Genomic DNA, 25,846 nt, shown 5'->3' with positions numbered 1-25,846 from the left:
CTTCTGGCACCCCATAATTCTGATGTTGGTACCCTTGAAGTTGTCCCAGAGGCTCCTTACACTATCTTCATATTTTTGGATTCTTTTTTCTTTTTGTTTTTCCGGTTGAGTGTTTTTTGCTTCTTTGTATGTCAAATCTTTGACTTGATTCTTGCGATCCCCTAGTCTGCTGTTAGATCTCTATATAATATTTTTTATTTCAGTCAGTGTATGCTTAATTTCTAGTTGGTCCTTTTTCATATCCTTGAGGGTCTGGCTAAATTTATTGGCCTTTTCTAGAAAATTCTTGAAAAACCTTATAACTGTGGTTTTGAACTCTATATCCAGTCGTTTTCTTTCCTCCATTTCTTTCATTTGTGATTTGTTTCTTTGTCTCCGCATTTTGGCTGTATCCCTGAATTGATAGAGTGGCTTTGTGTGCTAGGTGTCTTATAGGGCCCAGTGGCTCAGCAGTTCCAGTTACCTGAGGTGGGCACTCTTGATACACCCCTTTGTGGGCTGTGTTCACAGTCTTGTTGTGGTTGGTATCCCTGGGAGGAATTGACCTCCAGGCTAATTGGCTGTGAGGATCAGCTGTGTCTATGCTGGGAGAACTTCTGTGCTGGAGACATCCTTATGAGATAAGACTTGCAAAAGCCTCTGTGCTCAGCTTGGATGGGGCGGAGTCTCATTGCAGAGCAGACAGCATTGGTTTCCTGTCAGCCCTGCCCTAATAGGTCCCTGTATCTCAGTGTCCCATGGTAATCGCTGCAAGCACCTCTGAGAGATAGCCGCCCTCGAGTTCCACCTGCTGCCGGACAGCCCACATTCTCCCTGAATGAGTCTGGGTCCCCAGAGTCTCGCCTAGAACTGGAGTTCAGCACAGTTGGGAGCTTTTATCTCCCTCCTGCTTGAGAAAGCCAGCCATGCACTCAGTTGCCAGTCCTCTCCATGCATGCATCTCAGTACCTCTGCCTTCCACAGTTCCTCTGAGTCTCAGTGTGCTTTTCTCTTTCCTTCTAGTTGTAGAATTTCCACTCAGCCATCCTTCCTGTGGTTCTGGATGATGTACGTTTTGCCTTTTAGTTGTAGTTTTGAAATTGTAGTATGAGGCAGCAATTTAGGTGTTTACCTATGCTGCCATCTTGGTTTCTCCTCTATATAACAATTTTTTAAAATATTAAGTCATTGTACAAGAGAAAAAACGTATTCCCAATTTGCCACTTATCCTTTGCTTTAGATGTCATTGGAAACATCAAATTTTTAAGATAATTTTAATGTGATTGTTACTTGGGAAGTCTTTTTTCTTTTTTGAGTTTTATATTATTGTTGTTGTGATTATTTTATATACGTTTATTCTGTAACATACTTCTCCCCACTGCCAGCTTAATTTAATTATGATTGACTTAAAATTTTAAAGATTTGTAAATATTTTTTTGGTTTATCTTTAGGTTTGAAGTATTGACATTCCTTTTGTTGTGTTACAATGCTGCCTTAACCTATATGCCCAGTGTTTCTCTTCAATCATTGTGTCAGATTTGTTCAAGGTAAATTAAAATTTAAGTGTTTTTAATATTGAAATAATTAATCTAGGGTTGCTAGTTTGTTATATATCTCAGTTGTTTTTGTTATTTGTTTAAAACTTTTTTTATTAATTTGCAAGAGAAGGTAGAGAGGGAAAAAAAGAGAAACATCAATGTGCGAGAGAAATATTCATCAGCTGTCTCTCAACCAGGGATCAAAGCTGCAACGTTGGTATATGTTATGACAGAATTGAACATTGATCAGTTGCTTCCCACATGCGCCCCAATCAGGGGTCACACTGGCAACCTTGGTATGTGCCCTGACAGGGAATTGAACGCACCACATTTTGGTGTACAGGATGACACTCCAACCAACTGAGCCACACCAGTTAGGGGTATTTAAAATGTTAAATAAGCTGAAACCAGTTTGGCTCAGTGGATAGAGCATTGGCCTGCGGACTGAAGGGTCCCAGGTTCGATTTTGGTCAAGGGCATATACCTTGGTTGTGGGCACATCCCCAGTGGGGGGGTGTGCAAGAGGCAGCTGGTCAATGATTCTCTCTCATCGATGTTTCTAACTCTCTATCCCTCTCTCTTCCTCTCTGTAAAAAATTAATAAAATATATTCTTAAAAAAATAAAAATAAAAAAAATAAAATGTTAAATAAGTTGCACTAGCTGGTTTTGCTCAGTGGATAGAGCATTGGCCTGTGGACCAAAGGGTCCCAGGTTCGATTCTGGTCAAGGGCACATACCTTATTTGCGGGCTCCTCCCTGGCCTGGGTCCTGGTTGGTATGTGTGTTGGAGGCAACCAATCAATGTGCATCTCTCACATCGATGTTTCTATTTGTCTTTTCCTCTTCCATGCTCTATGAAAACTGATGAAAAAAATATATTTGGGCGAGGATTAAGAGTTGGAAAAATAAGTTAAATAAGTTAATATGAAGTTCAGCCTAGCCAACACATAGAAAGTTATTATAGTCACAAAAAATACAACAAAGAAGCTGAGGTGGACACTTGGAATATTTAATGGAATATTTCACCAGAAAATAATAATATTATATAATTAAGAGGATGGAGCCATTATGATCTTTCAGTATTTGACATGTGGTTGTTTCTGTTTTGTTTCTTTTAAAAACAATTATTTATTAATTTCTGTTGTGCTCTAACTTGGTACCAAGAAATAAGTAAGAGATACAGTTTTTAAGCTTTCCTTGTTTATACAAAATTGAGCCACCAGGTTGGTTAAATAAATTATGGTAGTTCTTAGGTATACTATGCAAACATTTAAAAATGTTGATTTAAAAATGTATTTACTGATAGATTGTGTATGCAATGATTCCAGCATTAATTTAAAATATGACAATAGTCATTTCTGGTTAGTAGAATTATGGTTTATTTTAATTTTCTGTTCTGTTCTAAATTTGCTATGCTGTGATGAACATGTTACCTTTAAAAAACAAATAAACAACAAACCAAAACAAAAAGATTTAGAAAATGCTTTTGGTAATTCAAGTAAATAGAGAATTAATAAACTTGTAGAATAATTCAGATTTGGAGGACTTATTTAGAAAATGTAACTTTGAAATATTAGTAAGAGGGAGGGTGCATAGAGCAATACTTAGAAATCAAATCAAAATGAACCAAACAGAAAATCAGAAATTGATACTGAATGAGATATAAAACTGTACAGGACCAGAGGGAGAAGGTTGGTAATAAAGCAAGAGGCTTGTTAGAGAATTGGAGAGTCAGATGATTCCTAAATTAGCATAATTAAATTTCCTAGATGTTGGAAGATGATACCAATGTGCCATTTTCTCCACTTACTGAATTTCTCTAATAAGTTTCTTGTTAGTCAAAGGTGCCCAGACTTTTACATTTTATAAGATCTGTAAAATTTTTATAAAAGATGCATAGTGTTGCCAACTTTTTATCTTGCCAAGTGATATTATAAATATCTACCCTCAACATTATTAACAAAACTGAAACTATTTTAATATAAAAAAAGAGGGAGAGTGGAAGGGAAGGACAACATTTATAAATTAAAAATGGGATGTTTAGCTTTCTTTGTTTCTCATGTCACTATGGTCTAGTAAAACTTTGTTATGGACTAAAATGAGAATAAGGACCAACACTTCATAAAAACTAGTTTAAGGAGTGACTTGATGTAGCAACATTCATCTTTAGACTTTAAAGCAGACTACAGAGCCCAACTTCTATTCTGGAGTAGTGTCTTAGATGGTAGGGCTCAGGAATGCAGATACAGATATAAATAAAGACATCTATACCATAAATCTGAAACTTAGCATCTTCTAAAACAGTATCTTATTTGTCCAAGTTCATTTAATGACACTACCACCCATACTGCTATCCACTCTAGTGTATAAATAATCATATACTCCTATTCAATTTTATTTCTAGATGTGACTCCTCCCTTACTTCTTTAGATTGCTCACTTAATCTCACTTGTGGGATGTTTTGATACTTTCCATTCCTGTTTCAGTGACTTCCAATACAACCTGTGTGATATAATTGAAAGACCAAGCTGATCATGTTACTCCCTTGCTTAAAACAAGACCTTTAGCTGCTTCTCATTGCCTACATGATAAAGCCTAGCAGGATGTAAGATACTCTGTGATCTGACCCTTAGCTAGCTTCTCTATTCCTAGCCTCCTAGCATTCTATCCTACTAAAATTTCCCCAGTCTTCTTGATATCATGCTATTTCACCCTTTTTTCTTCAAGGCTCTAGGTTTATTAAATAAATTATGGTAGTCTTTGGGTGAGGATTAAAAAAGAAAAAAAAAGTAAAATGAGTTAATATGAGTCACTAGGTTGGTTAAATAAATTATGGAAGTCCCAAGAAATAGCTTTCTGGAAGCCTTCTCTGACTTTCTACTTCTTCCACTAGAGATTTCCACTCTCTCTTTTTGTTATTTCTGTAACTTGTTCATTGAACTATTTGTTTACTACACAGTCTCCATGGTTAAATTGTGAATTCCTGTGGGTGCTAAAGCTTTCATATATATCCCTAGTGTTTGACACAATACAAACCTTTTAAAAAAAAAAAATTCAATTTATCTTTAATTTAAGGTATGTACAATACTATATGATGTTTGAATGTCATTTTAGAGTATTTTTTTTAGCCTGCAGTTTGTGTCAAGAATTTTGTCAGTGCCCAGATGGCATGGCTCAGTGGTTGAGTGTCTCCCATGAACCAGGAGGTCATGGTTTGATTCCCAGTCAAGGCACATGCCCAGGTTGTGGGCTTGATCCCCAGTGCAGAGTGTGCAGGAGGCAGCTGATCAATGATTCTCTCTCATCATTGATATTTCTGTCTCTGTCTCCCTCTCCCATCCTCTCTGATATCAATAAAAATATATTAAAATATTTTTTTTCAGGAATAGAGAATCACACCACAGATCTATTTATAATAAATAGTGCTGAATCCATGTACTAGGTTTTATAGTGACTAAAATATTGATCAAAATTAGTGAATCAACTTTGAGAATATGGTTCACTTACTATATATTGTACTAACACCCCTCTAGCTTTATGCATTTCCCCCCCAATCTAATTTGCTTAGGAAAATATTACAGACAAATATTCTGTTTGGAAAGATTCTTTTGTTTAGAGAAGTGAGCAAACCCAGTACATTGTTGGCTTATATATGTTAAAAAATAAATTACCTAAAATTTTACCAATTTTACAAATATTTTTATTTTGGTCTTTCTAGAATCTGTGTTTGTGGATATCCCAGACAACATGTAAGAAAATACAAAGGTGTAAGTAGCAGGATACCAGTTTCTTCAGAATTCATGGTGCAGATGTTAACAGGGATTTATTTTGCTTTGTAAGTTTATTTCATATACAAAGTAAACATTTTATCTTTTTGGAAAATTATAGTTGTTTTATGTTGTTTTATTGTTACTATATACTTGCCACAGTAGATAAATAATTGGCATATTTTTGTGAAAAAATATCAAGATCTTGATAATAGTTTTATTTCAAATATATCTTTTAATGTTCTGAAGAATTTGCATCCAACTAAAACACTTAAATTTAAGAACAGAATGAAAATTAGCAACACCTAAGTATATGCACAGTTCCTTTTTTCATTACTCTTTTTGCTGTAATTTTCAAATAGCCTTTTTTAACCCAATGAATATCTTTTTCCATTCTAGAAATTTTAACTCTTAAAAAACATTTTAAAGCCTCTTTGATCACAAATAATGTATTATTAGTTTCTAATATTGATGCTCAGCCTTAATGCCTTACATACTAGTATTTTTCTTTGAACCTTATCTTTTACTTGGTAATTCTCTTATTACACATATTTTACTGTATTTTTTATTATATTCATTGGTATTTTAACTTTCCATAGTAGATTATAAACCTCTTGAATGAGGCAGAATTTATGATCTTTGGGCCAAATGTGGTCTGCTGCCTGCTTCAAAAAAATTGTGTGTGTGAGATCTATGGCTGCTTTTTTTTTTTTTTTTTTTTTTTTTTGCTGTAGTGACAGAATTGAGTACAGACTTTCTGGTGGGTCACAAGCCAAAAATATTCATTATCTAGTCCTTTAAGAAAAAGTTAACCCCTGGATTAGACCTTTTTTAAAAAAAATATATTTTATTGATTTTTTTTACAGAGAGGAAGAGAGAGGGATAGAGAGTTAGAAACATCAATGAGAGAGAATCATTGAACAGCTGCCTCTTGCACACCCCCTACTGGGGATGTGCCCCCAACCAAGGTACATGCTCTTGACCGGAATCAAACCTGGGACCTTCCAACCCGCAGGCTGACGCTCTATCCACTGAGCCAAACCGGTTTCGGCATTGATTAGACCTTTAATATTGTCCCATTGTAATCACATTTTCCCTCTGATATATTGCTAATATTTGCAACATACATCGCGCACACTTCTAAAGGACTATCAAAATACAAAGAAGTAATTACTTAGGATATTGCAAACCACAGTAGTTGTAAATTCTCATTAAAAACTATGGGAGCCCTATCCACAGTTTGGCTCAGTGGATAGAGTGTTGGCCTGTGGACTGAAGGGCCCCGGGTTTTGATTACGGTGAAGGGCATATACCTTGGTTTTAGGTTCCTCCTCAGCCCAACCCCTTGTCAGGGTGCATGCAAGAGGCAACCAATCGATGTGTTTCTCTCACATTGTTGTTTCTCTCTGTCTTCCCCTCTCTCTTTCACTCTCTCTGAAAATCAATGGAAAAAATATCAAGGTGAGGATTAAATTTTTTAAAAAAAAACCACCATGGGAATTACAGAATAATCCTATATAATAAAGTGTGAATATGCTAATTGACCATCACACCCTCACAAAGATGGTGGTGCCCACAGCCACAAGATGGTGGTCCTCAGTCCCCTCAGCTGTGCCACGGGCCTGCCTCCGGAGTCCCTCAGCCCCACTGGCTGTGGGTCTGGCTGCGCCCTGCACCTGCCGACAGAGTCCCCCAGTTCCCTCAGACCTGCCGGCCGTGCGTCTGGCCACACCACACGCATGCTGCCAGAGTCCCCCAGTCCTCTCCAATTGGAGAGGTGCAGGCTGGGCTGAGGGAACCCCACCCCGTGCACAAATTTCATGTACCGGGCCACTAGTTTGACCATAAAGTGTTCTGAACATTATTCTAAGGTAAAAAATTTGCTATGTTCTGACTTGCTTTGAAAGTATAAAATGCTTTGATATTGCCTGCCTTATTTTTATATCTGTTTCATAAATAGAAATATCTTTAGAGAAGAAATGTACATCTATAAAATATTCTATTCTATTAATTGGCTTTGAGATACAATTGAAAGGAATTAAAAGAGTTAAAAATATGTATTTAAGGAGAGAGTAATGCTAGGCAATGTGCTAATGTGACCAATTATTTTCCTCAGTAAAGATAGTTTCTCATTGTATTTTGTTCAAGTATATAGAATTAATTTAAAATAATTATATTTTATTTACTTAATTTTATAGTTATAATGGAGAATGGGATCTAGCTGAAAAAGCATTGGATGATATTATTTACAGAGCCCAGTTAGAATTATATCCAGAGCCATTGCTGGTAAGTGCCTCATTTATTGATGCAATTTTTTAAATTTAAAAATTCTCAAATTAGAACTGTAAATTGAAGAGTAGCCAGTCATGTCATTAATACTCAGTGATTCATGCTCCTGTTATACTAGGAAAATTTTATATTTGAAAAGGTACACATATAATAAAATTTGATCATTTCATTTGCCTAACTTCTTGGATACATGATAGTCTTTTTATCTTACAAGAATGTTCTCCTTAACATGCTAGAGCTACACTTATTATTGATAGTTAGCATTAGGTATTTGGAAATATAATTTAATCTTTTGAAATTTCATCACTTGCATATTATATTTAACTATATGTTTTCTTGTGAGTTCTTACCCCTTATTCCAGAGGATTTATATATTATCTTATAGGAAATACCTTAGAGGAAGTATTTTTTTAAAACCTGTTAAAATTTAACATCTTGTTTTATCTAAGGTATAATAATACATTTTTATTTTTAATACCAATCTTAAACTATATGTTTCCCTCTTAGGTTGCTAATGCAATAAAGGCTTCGTTGCCTCATGGTGCCATGAAATCTAGTAAGGAGGGTACAAGGTGTATTCAAGTTGAAATCACACCAACTGCCTCTAGAATATCAAGAAATGCAGTAACCAGCATGTCAATAAGAGGTCATCGGTGGAAAAGACATGGTAGGAAATAAAAAAACTCTACACATTAGAGGATTGTTGAGTCTGTCACATTTTTTCCTGGTACTGTAACTCCTGGCTTTAGATAACAGTATCATAGTGGCATGGAAGAAAGACAGGCAATAAGGAAAGTAGAGCCCCTTATGTTACATACATGAGTGAAAATTTATTTAAATATTATATTGGTTTTTAAATTATCTTTCAATAGAGAGAAAAGTAGAAAAATTCATTTAAAAATTGTTCATACATTTTGAGTTTCTATTTACAATTACTTACAAATGTTTCTGATTTCTAAATATCTTTCTAGCAAAGTACACTTGCATATTGAAGTAGAACAACTAATAGGGACTTCAACATTTTATTTTGGATTTCCTGTAAAGGATGCCATAGTATTGATGCAACCCTAGGCATTTCTGTTTTCTGGAAGTTAATTTTCTTCAAAGATTGTTTAATATTCCTCCTTGACTGTTTCATTTTATTATTTGAAAATTCTATTGGAAGTTAATTTTATTCACCATGGTCTTCTCAATGCTTCCTATTTCTCTTCCTTCTTTTATAATTAATTATTTCTTATTTAATTTCTTATTCTTTTTATAACTCCCCTTCTACCTAGAAGTTATTGTAGTGGCAAGTATCCATGTAAATATCAGTGTCACCTTTCTCAGAAGGTAATAATAGAGTGGGAAGCAAAAAGTCACTGCTATGCCCTAAGCAAACATTGATTAGGGAAAAAGCAAAATCAGTTCTCTATTTTCTTTTTCCTACAAATTGATGAAAATGGTAGCTCCTTTTGGTATATTTAGTTATATTTGTCCCTATGGTCTCTTTAGAGAAATGCAAATGTGAGAAGAATGAGATTATTTATGGTGAAATAGAAAGTTGATGATGAGAAAAGTTGTCATTTTTCTTGCTCAGGGAAACTAGGAAATAGTATGTCAAATAAAGAATAATGATGAAAATTTCGAGCTTAATCGGTGATCACTATGAATCTTTTTCTCTTTAAAGGTAGTGTGACAATTCTTGAAGTTCCTTTAGGAAGGCATTAAAAGGCATTAAAACGATGGTAATGTTTGCCATTAACAAGGCAAATCATGTTACTATTTAAAACAAACAGATACTTCAGTTTCTTCAGTGAAAATTATGTTACTGAATGGAACTAGATTATAAATATAAAGTCATTTAATTAGATAGTACCTTAGAGATCAGTGTTTTGTTTGGGCATAAATAGGCGAACATAGGCACAGACAATGAACCAAATCATATGGGTCATTTTGAGCATAATGGCTCTCAAAATACCAGTTTAGGAAATGTAAGAATGAATTTTAATTCCCTTTGTTTACTTTCCTTTCTTGCTATTAAATGGGAATATTGGGAATTAGGAAGAAAAATATGGGTCCTTCAGTTAAAAATGTAAAATATTGAAGCTCAATTGTATTTGTGCATGTGTATGAGAAAAAGAGAAGGTGTGTGGATGTGTCCATGCATGCATTTAACAGAATAAGCTATGCACCCTGCAATAAAATAGAATGCATTTTTCCAGAAATAATTTTAAAGGAATAAATTACCAAAACAAGAGAAAAGACTACTTGAGTTATATTGTATCAATTAGATACTTACATATTTTCCAGATTACATTTTGGCCTCCACTTGGGTAGCTGGCACTTACGAGTACAGCTTCATTAAAATAAACTTCCTTATCATCGGGTCCCTTACACTTATTCAACCTTCACAACTCCTGTTTATGGTAACAAAAAAGTCACAGATGAGGATTTAGAAGAGAATGAACTACAGAAAGAAGTCAGGTGAATGGAGCAGATTCAGAATATAGCTCAGTCTTGTTTTCCACTTCTGTAGTGCGAATTCCCTTTATCCAGTGGACTCTATAAAGTATTCTTAGTCTAAGGTCCTCATTTATCTCTACAGGTAGGTTGCATTCTCCTGTTTTTAATGTAGCCTTGGCTTTCCTTTTTACAGCAATATTTTTCATTGTTATCTTGTTTTGCTGAATTAAAAACTTTTCTGTTTTCCATCTTTGTAGTCCTGATTCTTGCTTAAAAACCTTATTATTCTGGGCTCTTTATCTGATACTGGCTTTTTATGGGGAATAAAAATATCTTTGCTTTAGTTCTTACATATAAATAATTCTCAAGTTATAAATGGATAATTAAATTTATTATATATAAATTACATTTATTATATTGCATTCATATTATAAATTACATATATGAATTACAATAAAATTTAATTTATTTATAATTATTTTTTGCAGAAACAATGCTAAAGGGCTTGTAAATTCCATAGTGACCCACATAACCCTTTTCATCCCTTAATGTTTCTGAAGCAGAGTACTGCAGACTATAGGTTTAGTTGATGACTGTGTGAAAACAAATTTAGAGTTTATTTGATGGAACTCTTAATGCATTTCCTATTTCACTTTATAGCCATACTACTCCCTTACCACACCAAACTTCCCAGGAAGAGGGATATCTTCCCGTACTCTGAACTGTATCACACAATAGGGACGTGGAATATGCAATTTTAAGCCTACAAGATTAGGATTGGGGGAAAAAGAGGGAGGAGAAGCATGAACTTTAAAGAAGAGTCTTTTTCTCTTTAAAAGAAGAAAGCAATTGGCTCCTTTAATCCCCTTTCCTTGAGTTTCTTCCCCCCTTTTAATCTTTTTTCTTTTATTTATGTTTTTTAATTTATATAATTGGTGTGTAAAATTATATTTAGTTCCAGGTGTGCAACAGGATTCAATAGTTGTATTTACTGCAAAATGGTCACCACAGCATGTCTAACTATTTCCACACATAGTTACAAATATTTTTTTCTCGTAATGAGAATTTTCAGATCTACTCTCGTAGCAACTTTCAAATACACTTTTATTAATATAGCCGCCATGTTGTGCATGTGCATTACATCCCTAGGAGTTTCGTTTTTGAAAAGAGTGTGTGTGTGTGTATATTATATTTTTTATATATATGTCTGGAGATTTGTACCTATTGACCAGTGGACCACTTTTACCCATACTCCTCAGTGCTTCCCAACCACCAATTGTTCACTGTATCGATTAGTTTAGTTTTTTCTTTGTTTGGATTTCACATATAAGTAAGATCATATAGTAGTTATCTTCCTGTGTCTGACACCTTACTTCACTTGGCTTAATTCCTTCAAGACATATCCCTGTTGTCATAAATGATAAGATTTCTTTCTTTTTTATGGCTGAATAATATGCCATTGTAAATGTACCACATCTTCCCTTTTTTAAATTGAAAGGATCTGGTTTATTATTTCTTTTTATTATTGATACCTACCTGTTTGCATAAATGAGATATACAAGTTGAATCTCTTCTATTTTCATGTTAAGTGGGGATTGAAAACAAGTATTAAAATAACATTCTAAAAAATTCTGATTTAATGGAACATAAATGTCAGATAATAGAATACTGTACTTCAGGCTAGAAACTACATTTATTTTGTAAATATGATTTTATGGCTTTATGAGAAAATCGTTTAGTGGAAAACAAGGTTGCTAATACTTAAAAAAGCATTTTGAAAAATGCAGAAATGATCATTTTAAACTCCAAAGTAGCAAACTTTAAAGAATTGGCTATTGGAATTTTACATCTGTGATTAAAAATGTATAAAGCTTGCCAAAACCGGTTTGGCTCAGTGGATAGAGCGTCGGCCTGCGGACTGAAAGGTCCCAGGTTGGATTCCGGTCAAGGGCATGTACCTTGGTTGTGGGCTCATCCCCGGTAGGGGGGTGTGCAAGAGGCAGCTGATCGATGATTCTCTCATCGATGTTTCTAACTCTCTATCCCTCTCTCTTCCTCTCTGTAAAAAATTAATAAAATATATATTTTTAAAAATGTATAAAGCTTATGTTTTTAACTTAAAAACTATCTATACTTACTTATTAATGAAATTTAAGAAAACTAGCAGTTTTATAAAAGGTTTAAATATTTTTAGTATAATTTTGAGAAGCCCCATTATTTTCATATTCTAAAATGCTATTTGAGGAACAAATTTTCCTTTCCCAATATAGATGATAAAACATTTAGACAAAAAATAAGCATTTCCTTCTGGCCAAAGATAGCATTGCATAAATTTTAACTGGCATTCTTGATATGGAACTCTACTCATGAAGGACAAAATAAAATATTAGAAAATATTAGATGACTAAAAGAAAAAGGACCTATTGACCATGTTGGTACAATTTCCACATATGAACATTAGGTTTAAAGAGGAAAGAATTCTGGCTTAGCCAACTTTAGAAGAAAACAAAAAAAACTCTTAGTCTATGTCTAAGTAAAAGTAAAATAATTGTCTCTACAGAGAGGTAAGATATTTTACAGATATTGGTCCTTAGGCAAACACATTTGTTTGTAAATTATTGGTTTATATTTTTTACTAAGGAGGTCATATGTAATTCTTGCTGTAGTTAATGAAGTTATTTATTGTTACTTATTATTGAGCACTACACTATCCTCCCAACTCCCCTTTTAGGAGCATTTGTTGCACATTGCACACAGAAGAAGAAATAAGCTTTTATAGATAGTTTTACAATTGATGTTGCTTACCTGTTTTGGTCTGCCTGGTCATGAGGATCTTTAATCATCACGAAGGATTCACCTGGCCCAGCAGCATCCATGTTGCAATTCTTGAAGGGATTTTTTTTTTAAACTTGAGACTTAATAAAGATGACAAAAGTTATTGAGAATGAATCTACCTCAGGAAGGAGAATTGTATCATTTATTATATATGCAATAAAACTAAAGACTTGACTCTTGCACTGGCCTTTGTGACTCAGTTGCTTGGAACGTTTTCCCATACACCAAAAGGTTGCAGGTTTGATTTGGTTCATGGCAAATACCCAGGTTGCAGATTCTATCCCTGGTCAGGGCATGTGCGATGTGCAGGAGGCAATTGATAGATGTTTTTCTCTCATCTGTCTGCCTGTCTGTCTGTCTCTCTCCTTCCCTCTCCCTCTCCCTCTCCTTCTCCTTCTCTCCCTCTTTCTCTCTCTCTCTCTCCTTCCATCTCCCCCTCCCTCTTCCTTTAAGATCAATAAAAAATTAAAAAGACTTCACTCTTTTTTATTAAGGAAACTGGTATAGCTCCTGACCAATGTGTCTATAAACAAATCATTTAGACGACATTTTTCTATGTACTGCTCCTTTCATATTTGGAAAGTCTACCTTTAGCTTCAAGAGCCAGATTTCTTAGTCTTTATGTACTTGCTCAGAGTATAGTCCTTTAACTGCCAGGACCTAATTCTGTGTTTCTATGGCAGATTCACTTTCCTTTAATATGCCTTGCAAATTATTGGCCCAGGATGTTAATTGTTATAGTGTTGTTCTTTCTGACCTAGGACATACTTCATTATTTTGCGTCACACAAATGTGACTTCTGTTGTTTAAAAATGCCAATAAAGTACGAAGATAATTGATCTGTGTACCTGTCAATGGCTGCTCTTTGTAATCTGAATGATATCTAAGCTCCATACTATGTCACAAGTAGCCCTAGTGATATGTCTTACCTACCGCTAGTTTGACCTCCTTTGAAGACTGCTGTCACCCTTCCTTCTAACCCTTCGACATATTAAGCCATTTCTGCCTAAGGGCTTTGTATTAGCCATTTGGGATGTTTGAGCTGAAATTTAAATGGTGAAAAAGTGCTGGATTGCACACTTCCTTCATATTGTTTTATATATCATCATTCAGATATCAACTTAAAAATCCCTTCCTCAAAGAGAGTTTCCCAGGTCACCCATCTAATGTAGGCTTTCTCCCCTAGCACTCTGCTTACTCTCCCATTATTCTCATTTTCTTTATTGCTATGCTACTTCCACTTTCTAAAATAGTCTTGTTTACTTAATTCCCACTCTACGGTGTAAACTCTGTGAAGGCAGTGTCTTTATCTGGTTGACCATTGTGTCCCCAGAGGCTAAAACAATGTTTGGCACATAGTAGGTGCTCAATAAGTAGTAATTGAATGCATGAATGAGTGATACATTTGTAATATAGACTGATCAATTTGTTCCTTCTTTTCTCATTGTATTGAAAAAAACAGTGTAACAACATGATAATAAACTGGGTAGAAAAGTATTCACTTATAATCCCAGTATTTAAAGAGTTAAACTTTTAAATTTTTTCATGTGTGTATATATTTTTCATAGTTGTGCTTTCTTAAATTTAAAAATATTATTTTTAAAAAAATTTGCTTTTGCCCTAGCTGGTTTTAGCTCAGTGGATAGAGTGTCAGCCTGTGGACTCAAGAGTCCCAGGTTCGATTCCAGTCAAGGGCATGTACCTTGGTTGCGGGGGGGATGTGTAAGAGGCAGCTGAGCGGTTTCTCTCTCATCGATGTTTCTAATTCTCTATCTCTCTCCCTTCTTCTCTATAAAAAATCAATAAAATATATATATTTTTAAAATTGCTTTTGTTCAGTTAACAAAAAATTTTCCCAAGTCCTTTTAATAGCTCCGATTATTTTAATGGCTACATAATACCACATAGAATTGATATTCCATCATTTACTTAGCTATTCCCTTAATTTGTTAAATGATTTGTTTCTAATTTTTTGCAATTATAGATAACACTGCAATGAATAACTTAATGGATATAGATAGCATTTTATTCCATTGAATATGATAAATTATAAACTTAAACTGATTGGACTAAGGATTATGAACTTGTTTAGATATTTTGTGATATTTTAAATATTTATATCCTATAAATTATAATAAATGTATATGAGTTTCCTTGAGGTTTACTCTAAAATACTTTTAATAATTAATATAAAAATTGTACAATGTAGACAGTTAAGTTGGGGATTAATTTTTTCAAGCTTCAGTTTATTTTATTGTTTTTGCAGATAAATTTTGTAAGTGCCTTTGGTTTAACCAGATTATTTTAGATTCATAAAGCAGTCTGAGTATAAAGCTATGTGAATTCTATGAAGAAATATATTGTTCCTTAATTTAAATGATTACTTTTGAAAAATAGGGCAGCCTTTAAAATATAAAAGCTAAAGTTGGGATAAAGAGTTTCATGAGTTATATGATGAAGTAGATATTTGGGATTATAACATTACACAGGAGAGAAATCACAGCTTTTCATGATCACTTTTCATAATATTTGCAATTTGTTTTACTTTTTCTCCCCCTCAAAGCCAGAAGAAATTTTGTAGGGAGAAATTATTTGAGTACCTTTGAGAACCAATTTGGAAATGTCCACTAAAAGTATTCTTTAACTCTCCTCATTTCTGTATATGGAGAGAAGGTTACATATTTATAGAAAGTATACAAATAAAATATTATCTGAGAAGTTTCTCTTTGGACCTTTTTTGAACTTTTCGAATTATTTGAAGTCAAATGTAAGTATTGCTTTTATAGTTATAGAACAATCATGACATTGCTTTTCTTTGTCAGCTAAAAAATTCTTACTAATATCAGCTGTATATTATTTTTCCTTTTCCAAATTTAAGCAACACATTCCTAGCCTACCTTTCTCATGTCTTCTGCATGTTTTATTTATTCTGATAATTTTACCTTATAACGGGAAATTTTTTAGTCCATCAAACAAATATTTTGCACAGATTTTAAGCTCTGGGCTTTTAAACAGATTCTGTTTTCTTATGCATTTGTATTCCCTTAAAACATATCTATAATTTTCTTAAAGAAAGGATTAACTGCCTCTTTTTAGGTATATACGTTATCCTATGGATGACATAATAAATGAATTATAGATTTTAAAAAATCTATTTTTCCCCTCCAGGTTTTTTTGTTTGTTTTGTTTTTGTTTAAAGATTTACATATAGTATTAATATGTCTCCTTTCTCCCCATTGACTTCTCCCCGGTAATCCCCACCCTCCTGGCACATGCCCTCAGCCCCCCTTTACTGTCTGTGTATTTTACTAAACTTACATTTAGAGATGGCGACTTTACTTTTCCAAAGCAAAGAGCCTTTGCTTTTCTTTGTCAGCTAAAAAATTCTTACTAATATCAGCTGTATATTATTTTTCCTTTTCCAAATTTAAGCAACACATTCCTAGCCTACCTTTCTCATGTCTTCTGCATGTTTTATTTATTCTAATAATTTTACCTTATAACGGGAAATTTTTTAGTCCATCAAACAAATATTTGTTGGGCAACTAATATATGCAAACTATTTTTCCAGGTGCTGAATTATACAGCACTGACCCGGCAAAAATCCTTGCCCTCATGGAACTTACTGGTAGATAAGATAAGTAGTTGTAGGTTAGAGAGTGATTAGTGCTAAGAAGTAGGGAGGAGGGTATATGAAATATGGGGAATATTGATGGGATGGTCAAGCAAGGAGCATTCCAGGCTTAGGGAATAGGGAGACCAGTATGAAGGTGTGTGTAGGAAGATTGGGTCACAGAGCTTTGTAGAAGATGTTGGAGAAATAATGGGGAGCAATGTCATGTAACAAATGTTTATTGGAGTTGCGTAATTGTCTTTATTCATTAATTTTCCTGAGAATTATATTTCCATTCTTTCTAGCTCTTTACAGTTTCCTGCTTTTCTTTTTATGAATTTACTAAGCAGTTAAAATTTTTGCCATTTTTACCAGATAATATACATATTATTATTTTTTTATTTTATTTTATTTTATTTTAAAATATATTTTATTGATCTTTTACAGAGAGGAAGGGAGAGAGATAGAGAGCTAGAAACATCGATGAGAGAGAAACATCGACCAGCTGCCTCCTGCACACCCCCTACCGGGGATGTGCCCCCAACTAATGTACATGCCCTTGACCGGAATCGAACCTGGGACCTTTCAGTCTGCAGGCCGACGCTCTATCCACTGAGCCAAACCGGCTTCGGCAACATTAATTAAAGATTTGTGCTTATGAAAAAAACACATGCTCTTATTTTTTCTACTTGCCACCTAATTTCATGTTTGAAAATTTTTTTAATATTATGCTTCTTGGACTGCAGATCTTCACCACTATCACAGGAAATGTAATTAGCAATCCAGTTGTCTAGTGCTGCTTTATATTATTATTCTTGTCATTTTATAGTTTTGCTTGCAGAATTCTAAATTTTCACCACAGTTGCTTTTTATGAAATGACCAGGAATCTAGCAAATAAATTAAATTTATTGAAGGATGCCAGAGAACATTTAACTTGAATTGATTTTAATGAATTGGAGAGTTAAAATTTATAGTATTTTAGGTCAAAAGATTTGCTGTTTAGCTCCCCACTGAATAGTTTTGTGGCTCTTTCTGAACTTCAGTTTTCTTGTCTGCAAATGGGAGTTAAATTGCCTACTTCAGAGGCTTACTAGAACACATTGTTTTGAGAATATCCTATATAACAAAAGGCTAATATGCAAATCAACTGGACGGTGGAACAACCAGTTGCTATGATGCACACTGGGGAAGATGCTCAATGCAGGAGCTTCTTCCTGGTGGTCAGTGTGCTCCCACAGCAGGAGCACTGCTCAGCCAGAAGCCTTGAGCCAGGCTCACAACTGGCGAACCAGCAAAGTGGCAGGAGTGTCTCCTGCCTCAGTGGCAGCACTAAGGATGTCCACCTGCCATGGGGAGTGGGCCTAAGCCAGCAGATGGACATCCCCCAAGGTCTCCCAGACTGTGAGAGGGCACAGGCTGGGCTGAGGGACCCTCACCAAGTGCATAACTTTTGTGCACTGGGCCTCTAGTAATTGAATAACATGTGAACACACTCAAAAAAATGATTTAGTGGCATTCGATGCAAATAGTAGTATTTTCTATTTTGTTAGCCACCTATGCTTATTTTTAAAAACTTTGTTGTGTTAATATGCATTGGCTTTGTTATGTCTGGATAATTTCCACAGTTTATAATTTTTTGGATTGATGGTCCCTTTAATAGATCTGTGAAACTGCTTCTACAGTGTAAATAGACAAGTCTTGGTTGTCTCCCAACAGTACTGTGGTGATTTTATTCTCAGTTTTAGGGGCTTCTTAGCATTTATTCACTAAGATTTTACTTGCCCTGACTTTGAACACAGCTGTAAGTAATGGGGGATAGACTTGGTTGGAACTTTCTAGTCTCATTAAACCTGCGTTGTAGGGACACCCAGAAACTGCAGTGTGCTGTTACCGTATCAACATGCTTTGGTCTGTTCAGGAAATAAAGATTTCATTTAGAGAACCTTCAGACAAATGTTTTGAAGCACTAAGTAAATGGGAAATTATACCAGCACACTGGCCAGCCAGCCCAGGGCAACATGAAGGTTTGAGGCCCTCCAAAAGTGCATATTGTGCTGGGTATGGGCTACCCAGGACAACCATAATAACCTTTAAGTTTTCAAAATGTGAGAGATCAGAATAGAACTGTGGTTTCCAAACTTTGCTGTACATTAGTTACCTGGGAGCTTTTAAAAATCCCGGTGCTCAGGTCATAGCTCATACCAATTAAATAAGAATGTCTCATGTGAGAGCCAGGCATCGTAGTTCTTCAAGATCCCCAGCTGATATCAATGCACCATAAAGGTCAGGATCCAAAGTTTAGGAATATGTCGCTTTGGATACTGTTTCACATGCGTTAGCACCATGAGTGAGAACATTGTGATGTTATCATGAAAAGCATTTGAAAGTAATATGTAATGTCTTTCAAGCAGATTTGTGGTCTACATTTTTTAAGAGTATAAAATGTTTTACATAGTCTTACGTTGTTTTGAACTTTAATTTTCATTACTGCCCCATGGTAGACATAGTCAGGCTATTTTTTTTCCTTCTATTTCTTAGAGATATTTCCTTGACTTCTTTAAATAAAATCATGCCTTTGTGATTTAAAACAAAAAGAGTAAAATGTCTGCAAGTATAAACTAGTAGGAGGTTCATTTCTTTGTTTTGATTGCAATGGCCATTTTCAAGATTAAAGGACCAACACACAATTTGTTTTTCCAAATCCATTTTTACTTTTCTCCAGTTTAGTAATGAACTGTTACAAGATGGCCTAAATTTGTGGAATGTTATATCACAGTTGCATTAATGTTTACTAATATAAAAGATGATTGGTATGTGAGATAAAAACTATACATGTAGTGTTATTAACCATGGTATCATAAGTGAATGAGCATTTTTCCAATATTGTGATTTATGGAGTTAGCTTTATATAATCTAATAAAAAATAGAATCTTAAGTGTACAAAGGGGAATTCCTAAGTGACTTAATTTCTTTTGTTGACAAAAGCTAGAGTTTTGGCTATATATCCTTGAATATTTACCTTGGACTTTATAAATAGGTTCAAGTGGTCACACTATTATCTTAGAAATCTCGTTTTGATTTATAAAAAATTTCTGTTTCATAGTCCATGTCAAATATGTGTGTGAAAAAATGCAGAACCTCTGTTGATGCTTTGTGAGTTTCTTCATTGTCATTTAAAACAAGATGAACTTACTGTCTCCAGTGCCATCGGTATTGTATATTATGGAAATTTCTGCAGTGCAAATATGTGACTTAATTTGTAACATTCAGTTGTCCAGTTTTTGTTTTGGATCTTTTGTTTTTCTTGTTTTGCATTTTTATTTTGTTTTGTTTTCAGCCATCATTTTGTCTTATCATCTTCAATTCTAGAGCAACCTGACAACAATAATGATACTACTGAATTGGGCATCCTTGTCATTCCTGAGATTAGTGTCACAAATGTGGCCGGAGAGAGAACCGGGAATGGGGAAAAAGGCAGAACACTAGGAGAGATTGATGCTCAGCATATACAGGGTGTGCAGGAAACAGCCACAGATCCTAGAACTGAAAGCAAAGGCTTGCCAGAGATCAGGAGGCAAAAATCTGTAAGAAAACTGATGGAGGATGGAATAAACTCACCTGGCAGAGTGCAGTTTTAGCACAGCACTTTATAGCTGCACTCCAAGGTATCTCATGGAAAAGGGCCACTGCTGCATGTTTTAAGCAACAGTTGTACAGTCACAACAATTTTGCATGTCATCTAATCAAAATGCATGAATTATGCACCATAATTTCTCAATGACTCTTAATGCTCTTTGGAATGGTTATACCTATATATTCTCTGAGTAAATTGTTATGAAAACTGAGGCAGAGAATTGCTTTCAAAATAATTTTCTGCTTATGTTTTGAGATCAAAGTTATTTATTTCATTGTATTTTTGCCATCTTTGATATGAAGAAATATATATATGTGTGTATACATATATATACATATAGAGATATATAGATATCTCTCTCTCTCTCTCTCTCTCTCTCTCTCTCTATATATATATATATATATATATATATATATATATATATATAATTTTAACAAGTTTGAGTTTGTGATACTGATAGTCTATATTTTTGTCTTTATAAAATAACCTATAATATAGTATACAATCTTTAATGATGTTTGAAAATATTTTAATAAATTTTTTTAAAAAGTTCTTTGGTAAGAACTTTGATTTTTCTACTGCTTTGTTACTGGAGGAGAGCTTGCCCCCAGCTTTACTGTGTGGTATTTTTCCTAATTGTTTCTGATGCTTTGCATGGGTAGTAAGAAAATTCTTTCTAAAAACACAGTGGGGTGTGGTTTATGGCATGCTCTTAGTTTAATATACTCTAAATTAGTATTACTTAATTACAATGAACTATTTTTGGCATTTTATAGAATGTTTTGATTTATTATTTGATTTTGGTCTATAAACTTTTGCTTTACCTAATTATGCTAAAGTTTAATTATTTAAAGTGTAATTGATTTGATATTAATCATGAAAAAATAATTATTGAAAATACTTAGTGTTAATTAATCTTTGTTATTTCTTTGTTTAGGAAATACAGAATTAACAGATCAAGAAGAACTGATGGACATATCTGAAGTTGACGAGGGATTTTATTCCAGGGCTGCATCTAGTACCAGCCAGTCAGGCTTATCAAACAGTAGTCACAATTCTAGTAACAAGACAAGTGTAGGAAAGACTCAGAGACGGTCGGGAGGAAACAAAACTGGAGGAAAAGAAAAAGAAACCACAGGGGAGTCGTGCAAAGATCACTTTGCTCGAAAACAAACTCAGAGAGCCCAAAGTGAGAATCTTGAGCTTCTCTCTTTGAAGAGACTTACGTTAACAACCAGCCAGTCCCTGCCTAAACCTAACAGCCATGGTTTGGCTAAGACTGCTGCGACTGTATTTAGTAAATCCTTTGAGCAAGTCAGTGGTGTCACAGTCCCACATAACCCATCAGCTGTTGTTGGCTGTGGCACTGGGACAGATGCCAACAGGTTTTCCGCTTGTAGTCTCCAAGAAGAAAAGCTTATTTACGTTTCTGAAAGGACTGAACTTCCAATGAAGCACCAATCAGGTCAGCAGAGACCTCCTAGTATTAGCATTACGTTGTCCACAGATTAATTTGTAAGAGTTTTCTCATGTGACCAATGAATCTGGAATTATGGCTTTGCTCCTTTATGAAAGTGCCAGGGTCTTTCATTCCTGCTCTTGACAGAGCCCCGATGTTTTAAGTTCTGAAGGCTTTATCAAGGGAATAATGTCTAGGTTTCAGTAAAGTTGAAATATGGTTTTGTTATTTCTTGGCTATGCGTTTTTGTTTTCTCCTCTTTGTTTCTGTTGCCCTAAGATTGTCACTGTGACAATACATTTCGGCAGGTGGTCTGATCAGATTGGTTACATCCCATGTGAGGGCATGAGTTATTTTCCCCCTAATAACTCCTATTTTGTAGATGTAAGTTTGGCCTTCAGAATAAAAGGAAAACTCCACGTATGGCAACTTTTTTTTAAAGGATAAAACAAGTGCAACTCCGGGAATTCTACAGCTGGCTGTTCAGCAAGTCAGTGTGGAAAAATGGGCATGTGAAAAAACAAAAACGATGTGAAAAGTGCCTGATGAGAATGTTTGTAACCAGACATCTTTAAGATTAGTAGAAGAATTTATATAAAGTACTGGAAAGTGCTTGGTGGCTTAGTACATAGACTCTGATATGACTCCAGTGGATGGACAGAGGAATTTCTATTGTTATCTTTGCAACATTTGTATGTCAAAAATCATGTTGCTAGCAGATGCGTTGTTTGGAAGTGTTTGATCTGGGCTGAGCAGGTGCAAATCCCTTTCCGTTTCTAAGATAGGCTGTAAGGCCGCTTGACTTTGAAAATCCTAGTAATTCAAAGCATACATCCTTGAAGGTGACCTGGGAATTGTATAAATCTTGCAACACAGCTCTCAAGATGCCAGTGTCAGCCATATTGTTTGCCTGCAAATGAAGGAAATTAGGTAAATTTTTATCTGTAAAATATGAAAAAAATTGAGATAGGACATTTATCTGTTAACTCATTTAGGGTTATTTATGTTTGTATTCTGAAACTTAAAATTATAAAGTATTAATAAAATCACATGTATTTTTTATTTGTGAATAGGCCTATTTTTAATGTTTTTGTTATAATAGGAAGAATAACCAATGTAGTTACTCCCAATGAAAAAATAAATATTAAAAAGGCAATATGGTGGAAGTTAAGCAAACTTGTGTGTGGCTGTAGAGAGCTGTGTGACTTCTAAATGGATGTAAAAGTTTGGTGCTTGCTAGTGATGGTCATTTCACTGTGGTTGAGGTTGCCTGTGAATTAAGAATAAGTAATAATTCAGAGTAAGAGAGAAAGCAAAGCTAAGGATGAGAGTAAGCTGACTGGGAAAGAAGGCCTAGAGAACTGTCTACTTGTTCTCTTTCACTGTTAGTACACAGTGGTCTCCTTATTCATGGCCCCTCGCTGTGGTCACACAGAGAAATACTAGTTTTCTTATACCTGCTTATGCAGAGCTCAAGTATGTGAAAAATGTGTGTGTTGAGTGCTAACACATTTATAATATAAATGCAGTTCTGACCATAACTGCTTTGGCTATCATTTTAAATCTAATTATTCAAAAGGCATGAACTCATTTTCACTTATTAACTCTAAATAGAATATGGTTTTTTAACATAATTTGTTGCAATCTATTGGTATAGCTTGTAGTTAAAAAAAAAAAAAAAAAAAAAAGTGAGGCAACCAGACAATGAGGGTTGCTATAGTATTAAATAGGAATCCTGTGCACAATTTAAAATGTTTATAAAATGTCACTGTGAATTTTCTGTTGTCTTTTTGTAATTCTTTATCAAAGAATTTCCCCTAGGCATAGCTACTAACAGTATTAATAGACTTAAGAACTAATTTAAAAGATCAGCAGTTTAAACAAGTTAAGATGCTTAGGAAATATTGCAGATGAAGTTTGTGGAGACATTAGTTGGCAAAGTGAGAGAGGAGATTTTAATGTCAGTTTTTATTATGAAAATTCATTTTGGTGGTATTCTAGATCATTGCCACTCATGTGGTCTGAGAACTGTAAGTATAGTAGCATTGATATCACCTGGCATCTTATTAAAAATGCAGCATTTCAGGTCATCCCAGATCTACTGAATCCTATTCTGCATTTTAGCGAGATCCTTGAGTGATTTTTATATACAATGAATTTTGAGAAGAGAATATCAAGTGCAAACAAATCATTTATCTAACATTTAGAGTTCTCAGTGGTCTCACAACCCTAGGTCAAATATGTTAGATACTAGCTCATCATAGTCATTGTTTTAATGGTAATTGTTTAATAGTGTCAATGACAGGACTTTTAAAGTCCTCTAATACTACATTTTAATGATTCTCATTTACTTTACAATAAAAATGTAACATTTTATATTTTTCTTATTAACCATAAATGGAATTGGAGCTGTAGATGTCTGTAATTTTAAGTGTCAGAGGAATACCACACTTTTATACAATGCACAACAAATCTGCACATTGTACATTCTTTTAAAAACTCTGAAGGCTTACTCAGTAAGGTCATCCTGAATTTTTGCTCCATGTAATTTCCACCAGTTAATTTTCTGAAGAATATATTAACAGTAAAATTCTTTTACAGTACTTTTAATGTACTATTTTAAATAAGAATTATACATTTAAAAATTTTTATAGATATTATAAATATTGGATAATGCTATGATAATGGTTGTAATTATCCCTACTATTCTCTTTTCACTCATCTTTCCAAATTTGAAAGTTGGGTGGCTTTTGTAGGTCATTTTCTCATGAAGATATTGATGTGACCATTTGATCACAGACTTCCTACATATGTAGAATAATACGTTTTTTTTAATCATGAGAAGGATTCTGCACAAGATTGGAGTCTTACACCCCATCACTCAGAAGATCTGAGCAGACATTGTAGCTCCATTCCACATTTTAAACCTCTCCCTCTTCAAATACCCAAATACCTGTGGTCTTCTATTAAAACTGGGTTCCCAGCATTTGCCTTTTGGAATCTAAGTGGGGAGAGAAACAAAGAAGACTTTTCCCAGAGGACCCAGGGCAAGTGAGCACCCTGGAGTTTTTTGTACACCACTAGTGAATTTTTTAAGGACCTCTGTGGGACTTGCAGAGTAGAAATTCTCAGTCCTTAAATGATGACAGAGTTTATTTTGAAAAGTAATACTTTATTGCTCTTTTCAATTATGATATAACTTCTTGGCACACATTACTCATTTAAAAACAAAAAATTGAATTGAAGGAAGGAATATTTTTTAAACCAAAATAGATAAAAGAATTCCAGTTTTAAGGGATTTTGCCTATTTTGGAAAAATAAAAGTGTTAAATCTTTAAATTTAAATTATGGAAAAAATGTACTCTCAGACAATTTTAAATATTTAAAGAAGTTTGTTAAAATCTGTGTCTATAGGTACGATAAATCTATAGTTTATTACAGGGATGCACTTCAAAGAAATATATATGTTAAATAATGTAATTGAAAAATATTTTCTTAAAAGTCTTAAAAAGTAGAAATAATTTGATGGACACTTAAACTAAGCATTGTAGATAGAAATTAATGTATAATAGTGTTTACCCAATCTTTGGATAGAAAAAAAAAAAACCTCTCTAATCCTTTAATTAGCATGAATTTATACTTTTAGATTTGTTGCTTAGTAAAATTATGCTCAATACTTTGAGTTATTCACATTTATGTTTAATATTGTTATATTCTTCATCAGAGAACATAAATATATTGTCTTCTATACTTTGTACCTGGTGCATATCTAAGGAGATTAGCAGTGAACATTTGGAAGATGTTTTTGTGGTTTTTTATTGTAGAGTTCTAGAGTATCTACCTGTGTCTTGCTATGAAGTTTCTACTAGTACATTCAAGATCCTGTTTCACACATGTTACTTTCTCTTAAATGAAGTTTATTGTGTACCTCTTATCTTTACTTCTAATTATGTAGTGATACTAATTTTTTCATATTAAGTATACCTGTTTCTAATTGTATTTCCAGAGTTTACATTCCTAAAGAATAAACTATGATTTTGGATATTTTTATGTGTTCTCGAACTTTTTATCTCTATGGAAATAAACTGGAGTTTAGTTTTTTGAAATTGTATATATTTGTGTAAATGGTCTCCACATGCAATACTTTTATACAGCAGTGTTGACTTTTATTAAACAAAAATTGAAAAATATTTTTTCCAGATAATTTTACTCATTAAAAAAATCATCATAAAACTTAGTAAAAATCATGATGTGGAAGAAGAAAATAAAGGAGGAAGATTAGAT

At 34.0% G+C, this 25,846-nt stretch overlaps 1 protein-coding gene across 2 annotated transcripts in view; it reads left to right on the top strand.

Annotated features, from left to right (window-relative positions):
• Window positions 1-25,606, top strand: part of HYCC1 (hyccin PI4KA lipid kinase complex subunit 1) — a 66,532-nt gene extending 40,926 nt beyond the window's left edge. Inside the window, exons 7-12 of one of the 2 annotated variants that reach the window (XM_084896538.1) lie at window positions 1,431-1,526; window positions 5,238-5,354; window positions 7,485-7,572; window positions 8,083-8,242; window positions 19,839-20,134; window positions 21,041-25,606. In XM_084896538.1, coding sequence (XP_084752664.1) covers window positions 1,431-1,526; window positions 5,238-5,354; window positions 7,485-7,572; window positions 8,083-8,242; window positions 19,839-20,107 — 730 coding nt within the window. In that variant the 3' untranslated portion in view covers window positions 20,108-20,134; window positions 21,041-25,606. The remainder of the gene's footprint in view (window positions 1-1,430; window positions 1,527-5,237; window positions 5,355-7,484; window positions 7,573-8,082; window positions 8,243-19,838; window positions 20,135-21,040) is intronic. The other variant, XM_084896537.1, reaches the window with a different exon arrangement.
• The last annotated feature ends 240 nt before the right edge of the window (window positions 25,607-25,846 follow it).

The sequence above is a fragment of the Pipistrellus hanaki genome (assembly GCF_964339955.1).
Source record: "Pipistrellus hanaki genome assembly, chromosome: 10".
Lineage (NCBI taxonomy): Eukaryota > Metazoa > Chordata > Mammalia > Chiroptera > Vespertilionidae > Pipistrellus > Pipistrellus hanaki.
Note: the sequence above shows the minus strand (reverse complement) of the source record. Positions and strands in the feature narration are given on the sequence as shown.